The sequence below is a fragment of the Medicago sativa genome, chromosome 8 (assembly GCF_051527215.1).
Source record: "Medicago sativa cultivar Bolivia chromosome 8, Bolivia_mono, whole genome shotgun sequence".
Lineage (NCBI taxonomy): Eukaryota > Viridiplantae > Streptophyta > Magnoliopsida > Fabales > Fabaceae > Medicago > Medicago sativa.
The window spans coordinates 56,602,880-56,617,135 of NC_140756.1; the positions used below are offsets into that span (position 1 = coordinate 56,602,880).

Genomic DNA, 14,256 nt, shown 5'->3' on the forward strand with positions numbered 1-14,256 from the left:
TATAAATAATGTTTGATGAAATGTGGTGACGTTTGTGATTAATTTTGATGATATGTGATGATCGTTGGAGACTATTATTTGATGTTATATGATGATGTTAAGATTAGTAATTGATAATATATGAAGATGTTTATGATTAGTATTAAGATAGTTTTATGACCAATATAAGAAGATAATGACACTAGTTAAGGAAGTTTAAGTTGTTAGATATGATTAATGAATTATAAGATGTTTAAGTTGTTGAATGTACTTTATATGATTTATATGCTTAATATTATTGTTTGAGAAATCTCACCCCTCTGTTTGGAAATGTTGCTCTTCGTATGAGTAACGTGCAGGTAACCAGAATTAGTTGCGGTCGTGAGTGGACTCCTCACAAGTGTGTCTTAGGTGCTCTGATACGTAACCGGATGAGATTATGTCTTCTATTTCTATTCATTACGTATTACTTATGGATTTTTATGAATAAATGTTGAACAAGACTTATGAGATTTTTATGTTGAGGCCTTCGTGCCAAAGATTATTTTTATTGTTGAACTAATTTCCGCTGCGAAGTTTTGAATTACTTATTTTAAATGATTTTGAAGAATAAATTGTTATTCATTCAGTTTATGAATTTTTAAGAAGTGTAGCATTCCGTTTAAAGTGAAATACTCTGATTTTTAATTATGAATTTTTTTTACGTTGGGAAAACGGGGTGTTACAATTGGTATCAGAGCAGGTCGGTCCGTCAGGCCAAGTAGATGAGTCGTTGTGTCGTGTCGTCATGTTTTCTAGTTAGTAGTTATGTTTTTATGTGATCATGTTTAACTGACTAACTTGATGTGATTTTTGTGTTTTGTTTGAAGAAGTAATGACTAAATTTATTTTCTATTGTGCTTGAATTTCGAGGACGAAATTCTTTTAAGTTGGGGAGAGTTGTAACGCCCTCCTTTTTATTTAATTATTTTAATTAGTTTTAGAATATATTTATATATTTATATGATGTATATGAGGGATATATGATTTGTTGAGATTAGATGTCTTTTTATAATTTAGTTAATATATTTTGTTGAGTGATATTTTGTTATGTTATATGTTGGTATTTACTAGCATAATATATTTGTTAATTGTTATAGATATATATTTGTTATTTGGTGTATTATTATATATTTAGTAGAGAAATATTATTTATTAGAATATGAGGATTATTAGTGTGAGTGGATTTGGGGGTTAGAATAGAAAGAAGAATAAGTTGTTGGGCCTAAATAGATTTGGGAAGAATATTTTAGTATTATAAATAGAGAAGCTTAGGTTGGAAAGAGTTTACCATAAACCGCTTTTTGGAAAAGAGGAGATCAAGAAAGAAGAGAAGAGAAGAGAAAAGTCAAGAGAAGAGGAGAATACCTTAGGAAAGAAGAACGCTGCTGCTGATTCAGGAATTAATCTAAGGTGAGGGTGAGACTATCTTGCATTAATATTAAGTTGTTAAATCATTAGATTACATCTAACAAGTTGGGAAGAGTTTGTGAGAATTTGAGAATTAGGGTTTTGAGAGATATTTGATGATTAGATGATGAAAACTTGTTGAATTGATGTAGAAATTGTGTACATACCTTAGATAATCCATAGGATGATTATTGGAAGTAGTTTTGAGGTTAGCACCATGAGATTAGGTGAAACTTGAAGAAAATCTGCATTCTGCCCGAATTTTGATATTAAAACTGGTATCGATCGGTGCAGAATTGGTCTTAGATGTAAACACGAAAGTTGTAGGTATGGATGTTAGCTTTCTAATGCCGTTGGTCTCACGTCAAAAAGATTTATAGAACTTGTTTATGATCGATGTTTAAATACGATGTTATATGAAGTTGTTTAGGATTGATGAATATGATGTTTTAAGATGTTGTTTATTATCAGTTGATATTGTTATATTATGATATGACATGAATTATTATGTGATCCATATGTTGTCAAGATGCTAAGATGTTCAGATGTTAAGACGTTAAGATGATAAAAGTTGTTAAGTCGTCGAGTCGTTATGAAGTCATCAAGTTGTTAAGATGTTATGTTGTCAAGATGTCAAGATGTTAGGATGTCATAGATGTTCATGAAGTTGTCTAAGTTGTACGAATGTTATGTCGTTGCATTAGAGTTGTGTCGTTGCATAGTCAGAGATAGGGGCTTAATGCCCGACAGGTCCTTTATGACCTTAGAGAAGAGGGCTTAATGCCCTGGTGGTACCACATGCATAATGAAGATGTCTAAGATGATTTAAGATGATTTGAGAAGTAAAAGTTGCATAGTCGAGTCGAAGTTGTTAAGATGTTGAGATGTCAAGTTGTTAAGATATCAACTTGATAAGTTATTAATGAAGTGCTATGATGAATGAAGACGAATGATTTATGATAAGATGTTACGTGAGTTATAACTATGTTGATATATGAAGTTGATTACGAATTTGATTATGAAGTTGTTTTCGATAATGCTATGTTTTGATAATAATACTTATGTGAAATTACATGATGATTCTTATGATTATATTTGATATTAGGTGTTGATGCTTATAAATAATGTTTGATGAAATGTGGTGACGTTTGTGATTAATTTTGATGATATGTGATGATCGTTGGAGACTATTATTTGATGTTATATGATGATGTTAAGATTAGTAATTGATAATATATGAAGATGTTTATGATTAGTATTAAGATAGTTTTATGACCAATATAAGAAGATAATGACACTAGTTAAGGAAGTTTAAGTTGTTAGATATGATTAATGAATTATAAGATGTTTAAGTTGTTGAATGTACTTTATATGATTTATATGCTTAATATTATTGTTTGAGAAATCTCACCCCTCTGCTTGGAAATGTTGCTCTTCGTATGAGTAACATGCAGGTAACCAGAATTAGTTGCGGTTGTGAGTGGACTCCTCACAAGTGTGTCTTAGGTGCTCTGATACGTAACGGGATGGGATTATGTCTTCTATTTCTATTCATTACGTATTACTTATGGATTTTTATGAATAAATGTTGAACAAGACTTATGAGATTTTTATGTTGAGGCCTTCGTGCCAAAGATTATTTTTATTGTTGAACTAATTTCCGCTGCGAATTTTTGAATTACTTATGTTAAATGATTTTGAAGAATAAATTGTTATTCATTCAGTTTATGAATTTTTAAGAAGTGTAGCATTCCGTTTAAAGTGAAATACTCTGATTTTTAATTATGAATTTTTTTTACGTTGGGAAAACGGGGTGTTACAATTGGTATCAGAGCAGGTCGGTCCGTCAGGCCAAGTAGATGAGTCGTTGTGTCGTGTCGTCATGTTTTCTAGTTAGTAGTTATGTTTTTATGTGATCATGTTTAACTGACTAACTTGATGTGATTTTTGTGTTTTGTTTGAAGAAGTAATGACTAAATTTATTTTCTATTGTGCTTGAATTTCGAGGACGAAATTCTTTTAAGTTGGGGAGAGTTGTAACGCCCTCCTTTTTATTTAATTATTTTAATTAGTTTTAGAATATATTTATATATTTATATGATGTATATGAGGGATATATGATTTGTTGAGATTAGATGTCTTTTTATAATTTAGTTAATATATTTTGTTGAGTGATATTTTGTTATGTTATATGTTGGTATTTACTAGCATAATATATTTGTTAATTGTTATAGATATATATTTGTTATTTGGTGTATTATTATATATTTAGTAGAGAAATATTATTTATTAGAATATGAGGATTATTAGTGTGAGTGGATTTGGGGGTTAGAATAGAAAGAAGAATAAGTTGTTGGGCCTAAATAGATTTGGGAAGAATATTTTAGTATTATAAATAGAGAAGCTTAGGTTGGAAAGAGTTTACCATAAACCGCTTTTTGGAAAAGAGGAGATCAAGAAAGAAGAGAAGAGAAGAGAAAAGTCAAGAGAAGAGGAGAATACCTTAGGAAAGAAGAACGCTGCTGCTGATTCAGGAATTAATCTAAGGTGAGGGTGAGACTATCTTGCATTAATATTAAGTTGTTAAATCATTAGATTACATCTAACAAGTTGGGAAGAGTTTGTGAGAATTTGAGAATTAGGGTTTTGAGAGATATTTGATGATTAGATGATGAAAACTTGTTGAATTGATGTAGAAATTGTGTACATACCTTAGATAATCCATAGGATGATTATTGGAAGTAGTTTTGAGGTTAGCACCATGAGATTAGGTGAAACTTGAAGAAAATCTGCATTCTGCCCGAATTTTGATATTAAAACTGGTATCGATCGGTGCAGAATTGGTCTTAGGTGTAAACACGAAAGTTGTAGGTATGGATGTTAGCTTTCTAATGCCGTTGGTCTCACGTCAAAAAGATTTATAGAACTTGTTTATGATCGATGTTTAAATACGATGTTATATGAAGTTGTTTAGGATTGATGAATATGATGTTTTAAGATGTTGTTTATTATCAGTTGATATTGTTATATTATGATATGACATGAATTATTATGTGATCCATATGTTGTCAAGATGCTAAGATGTTCAGATGTTAAGACGTTAAGATGATAAAAGTTGTTAAGTCGTCGAGTCGTTATGAAGTCATCAAGTTGTTAAGATGTTATGTTGTCAAGATGTCAAGATGTTAGGATGTCATAGATGTTCATGAAGTTGTCTAAGTTGTACGAATGTTATGTCGTTGCATTAGAGTTGTGTCGTTGCATAGTCAGAGATGGGGGCTTAATGCCCGACAGGTCCTTTATGACCTTAGAGAAGAGGGCTTAATGCCCTGGTGGTACCACATGCATAATGAAGATGTCTAAGATGATTTAAGATGATTTGAGAAGTAAAAGTTGCATAGTCGAGTCGAAGTTGTTAAGATGTTGAGATGTCAAGTTGTTAAGATATCAACTTGATAAGTTATTAATGAAGTGCTATGATGAATGAAGACGAATGATTTATGATAAGATGTTACGTGAGTTATAACTATGTTGATATATGAAGTTGATTACGAATTTGATTATGAAGTTGTTTTCGATAATGCTATGTTTTGATAATAATACTTATGTGAAATTACATGATGATTCTTATGATTATATTTGATATTAGGTGTTGATGCTTATAAATAATGTTTGATGAAATGTGGTGACGTTTGTGATTAATTTTGATGATATGTGATGATCGTTGGAGACTATTATTTGATGTTATATGATGATGTTAAGATTAGTAATTGATAATATATGAAGATGTTTATGATTAGTATTAAGATAGTTTTATGACCAATATAAGAAGATAATGACACTAGTTAAGGAAGTTTAAGTTGTTAGATATGATTAATGAATTATAAGATGTTTAAGTTGTTGAATGTACTTTATATGATTTATATGCTTAATATTATTGTTTGAGAAATCTCACCCCTCTGCTTGGAAATGTTGCTCTTCGTATGAGTAACATGCAGGTAACCAGAATTAGTTGCGGTTGTGAGTGGACTCCTCACAAGTGTGTCTTAGGTGCTCTGATACGTAACGGGATGGGATTATGTCTTCTATTTCTATTCATTACGTATTACTTATGGATTTTTATGAATAAATGTTGAACAAGACTTATGAGATTTTTATGTTGAGGCCTTCGTGCCAAAGATTATTTTTATTGTTGAACTAATTTCCGCTGCGAAGTTTTGAATTACTTATGTTAAATGATTTTGAAGAATAAATTGTTATTCATTCAGTTTATGAATTTTTAAGAAGTGTAGCATTCCGTTTAAAGTGAAATACTCTGATTTTTAATTATGAATTTTTTTTACGTTGGGAAAACGGGGTGTTACAATTGGTATCAGAGCAGGTCGGTCCGTCAGGCCAAGTAGATGAGTCGTTGTGTCGTGTCGTCATGTTTTCTAGTTAGTAGTTATGTTTTTATGTGATCATGTTTAACTGACTAACTTGATGTGATTTTTGTGTTTTGTTTGAAGAAGTAATGACTAAATTTATTTTCTATTGTGCTTGAATTTCGAGGACGAAATTCTTTTAAGTTGGGGAGAGTTGTAACGCCCTCCTTTTTATTTAATTATTTTAATTAGTTTTAGAATATATTTATATATTTATATGATGTATATGAGGGATATATGATTTGTTGAGATTAGATGTCTTTTTATAATTTAGTTAATATATTTTGTTGAGCGATAATTTGTTATGTTATATGTTGGTATTTACTGACATAATATATTTGTTAATTGTTATAGATATATATTTGTTATTTGGTGTATTATTATATATTTAGTAGAGAAATATTATTTATTAGAATATGAGGATTATTAGTGTGAGTGGATTTGGGGGTTAGAATAGAAAGAAGAATAAGTTGTCGGGCCTAAATAGATTTGGGAAGAATATTTTAGTATTATAAATAGAGAAGCTTAGGTTGGAAAGAGTTTACCTTAAACCGCTTTTTAGAAAAGAGAAGAACAAGAAAGAAGAGAAGAGAAGAGAAAAGTCAAGAGAAGAGGAGAATACCTTAGGAAAGAAGAACGCTGCTGTTGATTCAGGAATTAATCTAAAGTGAGGGTGAGACTATCTTGCATTAATATTAAGTTGTTAAATCATTAGATTACATCTAACAAGTTGGGGAGAGTTTGTGAGAATTTGAGAATTAGGGTTTTGAGAGAGATTTGATGATTAGATGATGAAAACTTGTTGAATTGATGTAGAAATTGTGTACAGACCTTAGATAATCCATAGGATGATTATTGGAAGTAGTTTTGAGGTTAGCACCATGAGATTAGGTGAAACTTGAAGAAAATCTGCATTCTGCCCGAATTTTGATATTAAAACTGGTATCGATCGGTGCGGAATTGGTCTTAGGTGTAAACACGAAAGTTGTAGGTATGGATGTTAGATTTCTAATGCCGTTGGTCTCACGTCAAAAACATTTATAGAACTTGAGTTATGGTCAAATTATTGCACGTAGGTCACATTGAATTTTTATGGACTTTCAGCACAACTTTTCCGAATTTAAAATGAAAACTGGTATTGATTGGTACGGAATTGGTCTTAGGCGTAAACATGAAAGTTTTAGATAATTTTTTTTAGCTTTCTAGTGATTTTTGTTTGACGTGAAAATGATGTTTGGTCTTTGAGTTTTGACGAAAACACTACAGGGAGGTCTTAGCAAAATTGTACGGTGACAACATTCTCTGTTTCATGTTTTTGCGTTTTGTTCATATGTTTATGTTTTGAATTGATCTTTGTTGTAAACATGAAAGTTGTTGATATTTGTGATATATTTCCAGTAGCTTTGGTTTGACATGAAAATATGTTGTGGATAATCTATTATGTTTTTACAAAGATACATAGTGAATTATTGTCGATGTTTAAATACGATGTTATATGAAGTTGTTTATGATTGATGAATATGATGTTTTAAGATGTTGTTTATTATCATTTGATATTGTTATATTATGATATGACATGAATTATTTATGTGATCCATATGTTGTCAAGATGTTAAGACGTTAAGATGATAAGAGTTGATAAGTCGTCGAGTCGTTATGAAGTCATCAAGTTGTTAAGACGTTATGTTGTCAAGATGTGAAGATGTTAGGATGTCATAGATGTTCACGAAGTTGTCTAAGTTGTACGAAAGTTATGTCGTTGCATTAGAGTTGTGTCGTTGCATAGTCAGAGATGGGGGCTCAATGCCCGACAGGTCCTTTATGACCTTAGAGATGGGGGCTTAATGCCCGACAGGTATTTTATGACCTTAGAGAAGAGGGCTTAATGCCCTGGTGGTACCACATGCATAATGAAGATGTCTAAGATTATTTAAGATGATTTGAGAAGTAAAAGTTGCATAGTCGAGTCGAAGTTGTTAAGATGTTGAGATGTCAAGTTGTTAAGATGTCAACTTGATAAGTTATTAATGAAGTGCTATGATGAATGAAGACGAATAATTCATGATAAGATGTTACGTGAGTTATAATTATGTTGATATATGAAGTTGATTACAAATTTGATTATGAAGTTGTTTTCGGTAATGCTATGTTTTGATAATAATACTTATGTGAAATTACACGATGATTCTTATGATTATATTTGATATTAGGTGTTGATGCTTATAAATAATGTTTGATGAAATGTGGTGACATTTGTGATTAATTTTGATGCTATGTGATGATCGTTGGAGACTATTATTTGATGTTATATGATGATGTTAAGATTAGTAATTGATAATATATGAAGATGTTTATGATTAGTATTAAGATAGTTTTACGACCAATATAAGAAGATAATGACACTAGTTAAGGAAGTTTAAGTTGTTAGATATGATTAATGAATTATAAGATGTTTAAGTTGAATGTAGTTTATATGATTTATATGCTAAATATTATTGTTTGAGAAATCTCACCCCTCTGCTTGGAAATGTTGCTCTTCGTATGGGTAACTTGCAGGTAACCAGGATTAGTTGCGGTTATGAGTAAACTCCTCACAAGTGTGTCTTAGGTGCTCTGATACGTAACGAGATGAGATTATGTCTTCTATTTCTATTCCTTACGTATTACTTATGGATTTTTATGAATAAATGTTGAACAAGACTTATGAGATTTTTATGTTGAGGCATGCGTGCCAAAGATTATTTTTATTGTTGAACTAATTTCCGCTGCGAAGTTTTGAATTACTTATGTTAAATGATTTTGAAGAATAAATTGTTATTCATTCAGTTTATGAATTTTTAAGAAGTGTAGCATTCCGTTTAAAGTGAAATACTCTGATTTTTAATTATGAAATTTTTTTACGTTGGGAAAACGGGGTGTTACACCCCTTCCTTTGTAATTTCTTTTCCCCTTTTTTTAATAAAATTTCTAGAGTTTAGCGGCATAGGATGGAGGTTTCTCGGGATGCCAACCTAGTTGGGATGTCGATGTTGCCTCTTGATTCATGTCCTCTCTCTTTGCTTATAAAAAAAAAAATTGAGTTTGAGAGAATTGATTTTAGTTAAAAGCATGTGAAATGATTTATGTTTGGATACACTCAATTAAAAGTGATTCTTATGAATTGATGTTGTTTGGATAGTTTGAATCAAAATTTATTTTCAAGGTGTAATGAACAAATTATCCTTTTTACTAATTATATGTTTTTAGAGCATCCTTTTAATTATATTTAAAACTAAATATTTCATTTTCATTTTAGCTCACCATTTTTAATTATACGAGTCATTCAATACGAGTCATAATTATTAAATTTATAATAAATTTTAAGGAATTATTATTATTATTATTATTAGTATTATTATTATTATTATTATTATTTTTTTTTTTTTTTTTGCAAATAGCCTAGTGGCTGGAGCTCACACATTTTAAATGTGGAGAAGTGGGGTATCCAAGGTTCAAACCCCGGCCCCTGCATATATTATGCATTGTCCCTACCAATTGAGCTAAGTGCACGGGGACATTGTTATTATTATTATTATTATTATTATTATTATTATTATTATTATTATTATTATTATTATTATTATTATTATTATTATTATATAAAGAATATTGGTCGACAATAACTATTGATATGTATATAGCGAGATCTTAAGAATCATATTTCTCCTTCGTCTCCCATTTTACAATTCGGTAATTTAAGAAAGCATACGAGGTATCAAATTTCGTAAGAGACAATTGTAAATTTACCATTAGTACCACCATGTTTGATAATAACCACAAAGCGCACTTGGATTTTTGTGTATACAAAGCTACACCATTGATATTATTAAGCCCACAAGAAAGATAATATGCAGCGAATGTTTTGAATGAGTTACAAGCATAATTAATATGATGAGAACACTTATAAAAGTGAGAAATCAAACGAGAGTTCAAATGGTTCACAAGTCATTGGTAGAAATACCATTACACATGTTCTCATTATTCATTTGAAAGAAAACTAGACTTATTACAAAACCTTCAACAAAACAATGAAAAAGGAACACTAATGAACAATGGAATAAGCATTTTAGATAAATAGTTGCTTAATTAAACTTTTTTCACTTTGAGAACAACTCCATGACCAGGTTCTATAAGTATACGAAAGGCCGGTGAATGATAGTAACTTGATGAAAGGGATAAGTGAAACTTTGACAAAACGAGAGACAAAATCACCTTCAATTCCATCATTGCTAAATGTTGTCCGGGACAAAGATGGGAACCGATTCCAAATGGCATATAAGCTTGTGGGAACTTGCAGGCTCCAAGCACACCATTTGCAAATCTTTCAGGTTTGAACTCGTGTGCATCGGGCCCCCAGATATCAATGTCTTGCTGTAGTATCGGGATTGGAATCTGGATATTCATTCCTTTTGGAACTTTGATATCTTTTAACTTAATATCTTGAAAGGATGTTCTGTTGACAAACAATACTGGTGGATAAAGCCTCAAAGTCTCTTGAATCACCATGGTTAACTGCAAAATATCAAACCATTTTTATGGATGTTTACTGGATGCATAAGAATGTTAATGAATCTTTGAAAAGATGTAGTACAATTATAATAATAACTGAGACTCACGAATATTGAAAATATTTATAATTGACGTGGAAAAATATTGTATTGAAATTTCTTTGATTACACGCATGTTTTTAGCTTACACATGAAAGGCAATGGATTGAAAATATTGTATGGAAAAATGTAGTTTTAATGAAAACATACCGTTTTCATTGTTCTAAGTATATCTGCATCTAGATTACCATTTCCGCAAACTTCGAGCACCTCTGCACGAGCATGGTCTTGCCAATTTTGGTATTTAGCTAACAACATTAGGCACCAAGATGCTGTAATTGCAGTAGTATCATGTCCAGCAAAGAACATAGATTTTCAGTTATCTATAATGAACCTTTCTTGTGAGAGTGAACTTGATAAGAGGCCATTACTTCCCTCGTAATTTTTTGCACCCTCGAGTATCATTTGCAATAGATCTTGTTTACGACATTCCTCTTGGCATTGGTTTACAAGATTTGATATATTTGAGTTTATCTCTTTCTCTAATCTCCATATCTGTCTATTGCTTTTGTTTGGAAAGTATCTAAAACAGATTATGTTACCATTTCCTACATTAGTATCATCACTAGCATGAACAAGAAAATTATAAAACAAAAAAAGATCAACAATGTAATTTATAAATACATCACAAAGATAAAACCAAAAAGAAAAGATTAAAATGGAAAAACAAGACTATATATCGCTCACAATCCATGAGCACAAAAATCTTTCAATGATCATGCATACCTAAAGCCAGGAACTCCAACATATATTTTGGAGAGGAGTTTTATAAGATCTCTAAGCTTTGTGAATATTTCTTTTCCTTTGACATAATTGCTCCCAAAACACACTCTAGCAATTATGTCAGCTGACAAGCTTCGCAAATCTTCATTTACTTTAATCTCTGAAATTACCCCATATCTTTCTGTCATAGCCTCCCAAGATCTTAGCATTATATTCGTGGAGTCAACTATTTTCCCAACCATTGCCTTCAACGTTATTTACAAAAAAATAAAAATATTACAATGTTATTTTCATCAATATTTAAAAGCAGTTAGTTGTATATGACAGAAAAGCCACCAGTATTGTCAATTTTCGGTAGCATAAAATAATATTTCGTGCAAATTCCAATATGATACAATGTTATAGCCACTACTTGACAATACTTTGTACTGAATACGGAATCACAAAAATAAAATGATAAGTTTTTCGAATTCCTCTGCGTTATAGTATTGTTATATCATCTATTTGACAACACTGAATGCCATTACTCTTGCAAACATGCTTATCCATAGCTCCTTCTGAATCATATTTGTTTACCTTCTATGCAATATTCAAATTCTATTGAGAATAGTATTGTGGGGGGTATGGTAGACTTACCTTTACCTTGTCTTGGTACAATTCAGGGGTGATTATCTTCCTCTGATGAGCCCAAATTGACCCACTTGATGATATTATACCTTGACCCAAAAGTGGACCCATATCTTTGGAAAGATAAGAAGGCTTTGCAAGATTCAAAGAGGTGTTTAGGAGGATTTCCTTCACCATCACTATATTTGTCACCATTAAAGACTGTTCTGTCCCAGTTGAAAACAAGTATACCGGTCCTGCATGAGTAAAATGAAATTTATGAACTTCAATATGTTATAATTAAAAACACAATAACCTTTTAACATTTAATTCTAAGAAACTAACCAAGAATAACTATTTCTACAACATATTAGTTTTTCTTGCGTTTTCTTTTGGTTCCTTAGTATTTCTTTCATATATACTTTATTATTGAAATTGTAAATTTGTTGTTTAACCAAATGTTTGACCACAAGTGGTTTATAAGATCTAGTTAAAAACCATTGGGGGAGAACTCGAGTTTGAATCCTGGTTGGAACAATGATTAGTAAGATTTTACTTATCTACTAATTAAAACCCATATTATTAGTGTCCTTTGGAAAGTACAGGGTTAGAACAAAAAATAATATACTTTTCACTAGAACACACGATTCCATCCAATCCAAAAAATAATGTTAGTTCGGAAAAATCTTTTCATTTTTTTTTTGAGAATTGTGAACTTGATTGAAATTGAAAGAATCACTGGTTAACTTACAGAACCAAAATCATGTTAAGGAAAACGGATCAAGATTTGCTTGTGTTATTACAACACGTAGTTTGATGTTGTAAGCGATCTCTGACATGATTTGAGATCAGGCGGTTCAAATTGAAAAGTAAGTTTCACCTGGTTAACTGATCACAACCTTCCATTCAGATCAGGTTGACAAGACACAATAATGTGTGGTATAATTAGTAGGTCTAATCCTAATTCATGACAAACAATGCATTCATAACAATTTTAATCTAACAATTTCAGATTTTAGTATAACTTAAAAGTATAACTTAATGAAGTTTTAAATTACTGAACATTTTCTACAAATTTACAACTTACAAAATTAACCAAAATGTCCAAGTCAAGATTAAGCCTTTTCATTTTTAATAAAATTCTTATCAAAGTGATTTAAAGGGCATGAAGTGTTTTTAGCTTCTTTAACCTTAACCATAACTAAACATAAAAAAATAAAAATAAAATAAAAAGTGGTGGTAAGAAAGGAGAGAGTAGATGACCATATTGACTTCTCCACTTCTGAATATGAGGGAACAAAGTTGAAGTCCAGTTATGAGATATAGAAACACAAACGTCTTCATCTTGTTCTTCTTTGTGTCTGACACATAATTTGTTTTGTTGTTGGAGCAAAAGGGTATTCATTTCTTTGATATTACCAAAGTAAATGTCAGGAGACGGGCCACGAATACCCTGCGTATGAAGCTTTCCTCTTAGTGATTTTGGTCTCAAAACTAAAACATGCAAAAAATGGATCAATGCAACCAAAACTGCTCCGAGAGCCATCACAACTTCAACATTTATATTCATTCTCCAACTCTTGCTTCTTCCACTACCTCTTGTTACCTTGGGTTTTTCTTTGTTTTGTATCAGAAAACGTTTCAAACTCTAACAATAATGAAAAGTCTTATAATTTTAATTATTAAAAAAAACCCAATATTAAATGACTTTTAATATAATAGTAAATACTCAGTTTTGTTTTCCAACACTTTCTTCGTTGACCTTCTAATATTAATTGGAAGTCAACTTTTTGACTCATTCTATGAATTTGATTTAATCATTTCCAATAACAAAATTGTATTCCATAAAACTATTGTTTTATTATTATTATTATTATTATTATTATTATTATTATTATTATTATTATTATTATTATTATTATTATTATAAAAAAACGGGCACTTACGTGTCTGTCTTTCTGCTTTTTTTTATCACATTAATACGTGTAAATTATGAATAATATTTTCTATGAAATTTGATTTTTATTAAAAAAAATTGGATAAGCCAGGAGAGGGGACAAACATCAAGAGGAAGCACCGACATCCCAACTAGGTTGGCACCCCGGAGAACCTCTATCTTATGTCGCCAAACTCAAAATATTATTAGAAAAAGGGGAAAAATATGTACATGAGGGGGAACTAGGCCAAGACCCTCAAAACAAGAAAGAAAAACAATGAAATCACAAAAAATTAAAAACAGCAGACTAAGGGAATCTGTAATCAGGCAGACCAACTCTGTCCCTAAAAAATTTTGTACTCAAAGTTGGGGTACAACAATTAACCAAACTGTGTTGTGAGCTGCATGTCCCATTGCAACCAACTTTTCAGCACAACAATTTCCTTCTAAATTGCCACAATAAAATAAGTAGGCTGCTTATAAATCACCTCTG

The 14,256-nt window shown here is 30.8% G+C and overlaps 2 protein-coding genes across 2 annotated transcripts; both read right to left on the reverse strand.

The window, feature by feature from the left end:
- Nucleotides 1-9,758: 9,758 nt before the first annotated feature.
- On the reverse strand, nt 9,759-11,452 carry LOC146899760 (cytochrome P450 714C2-like). Its single transcript, XM_085734843.1, has 3 exons — nt 11,225-11,452; nt 10,649-11,021; nt 9,759-10,403 (listed from the first exon to the last, which is right to left on the reverse strand). The coding sequence occupies exons 2-3, from the start codon at nt 10,805-10,807 to the stop codon at nt 9,978-9,980; spliced, it is 585 nt and encodes a 194-aa protein (XP_085590969.1). The 5' UTR covers nt 10,808-11,021; nt 11,225-11,452; the 3' UTR covers nt 9,759-9,977.
- LOC146899761 (cytochrome P450 714C2-like) lies at nt 11,215-13,397 on the reverse strand. Its single transcript, XM_085736848.1, has 3 exons — nt 13,247-13,397; nt 11,858-12,084; nt 11,215-11,466 (listed from the first exon to the last, which is right to left on the reverse strand). The coding sequence occupies exons 1-3, from the start codon at nt 13,395-13,397 to the stop codon at nt 11,215-11,217; spliced, it is 630 nt and encodes a 209-aa protein (XP_085592974.1).
- Between the last annotated feature and the right edge of the window lie 859 nt (nt 13,398-14,256).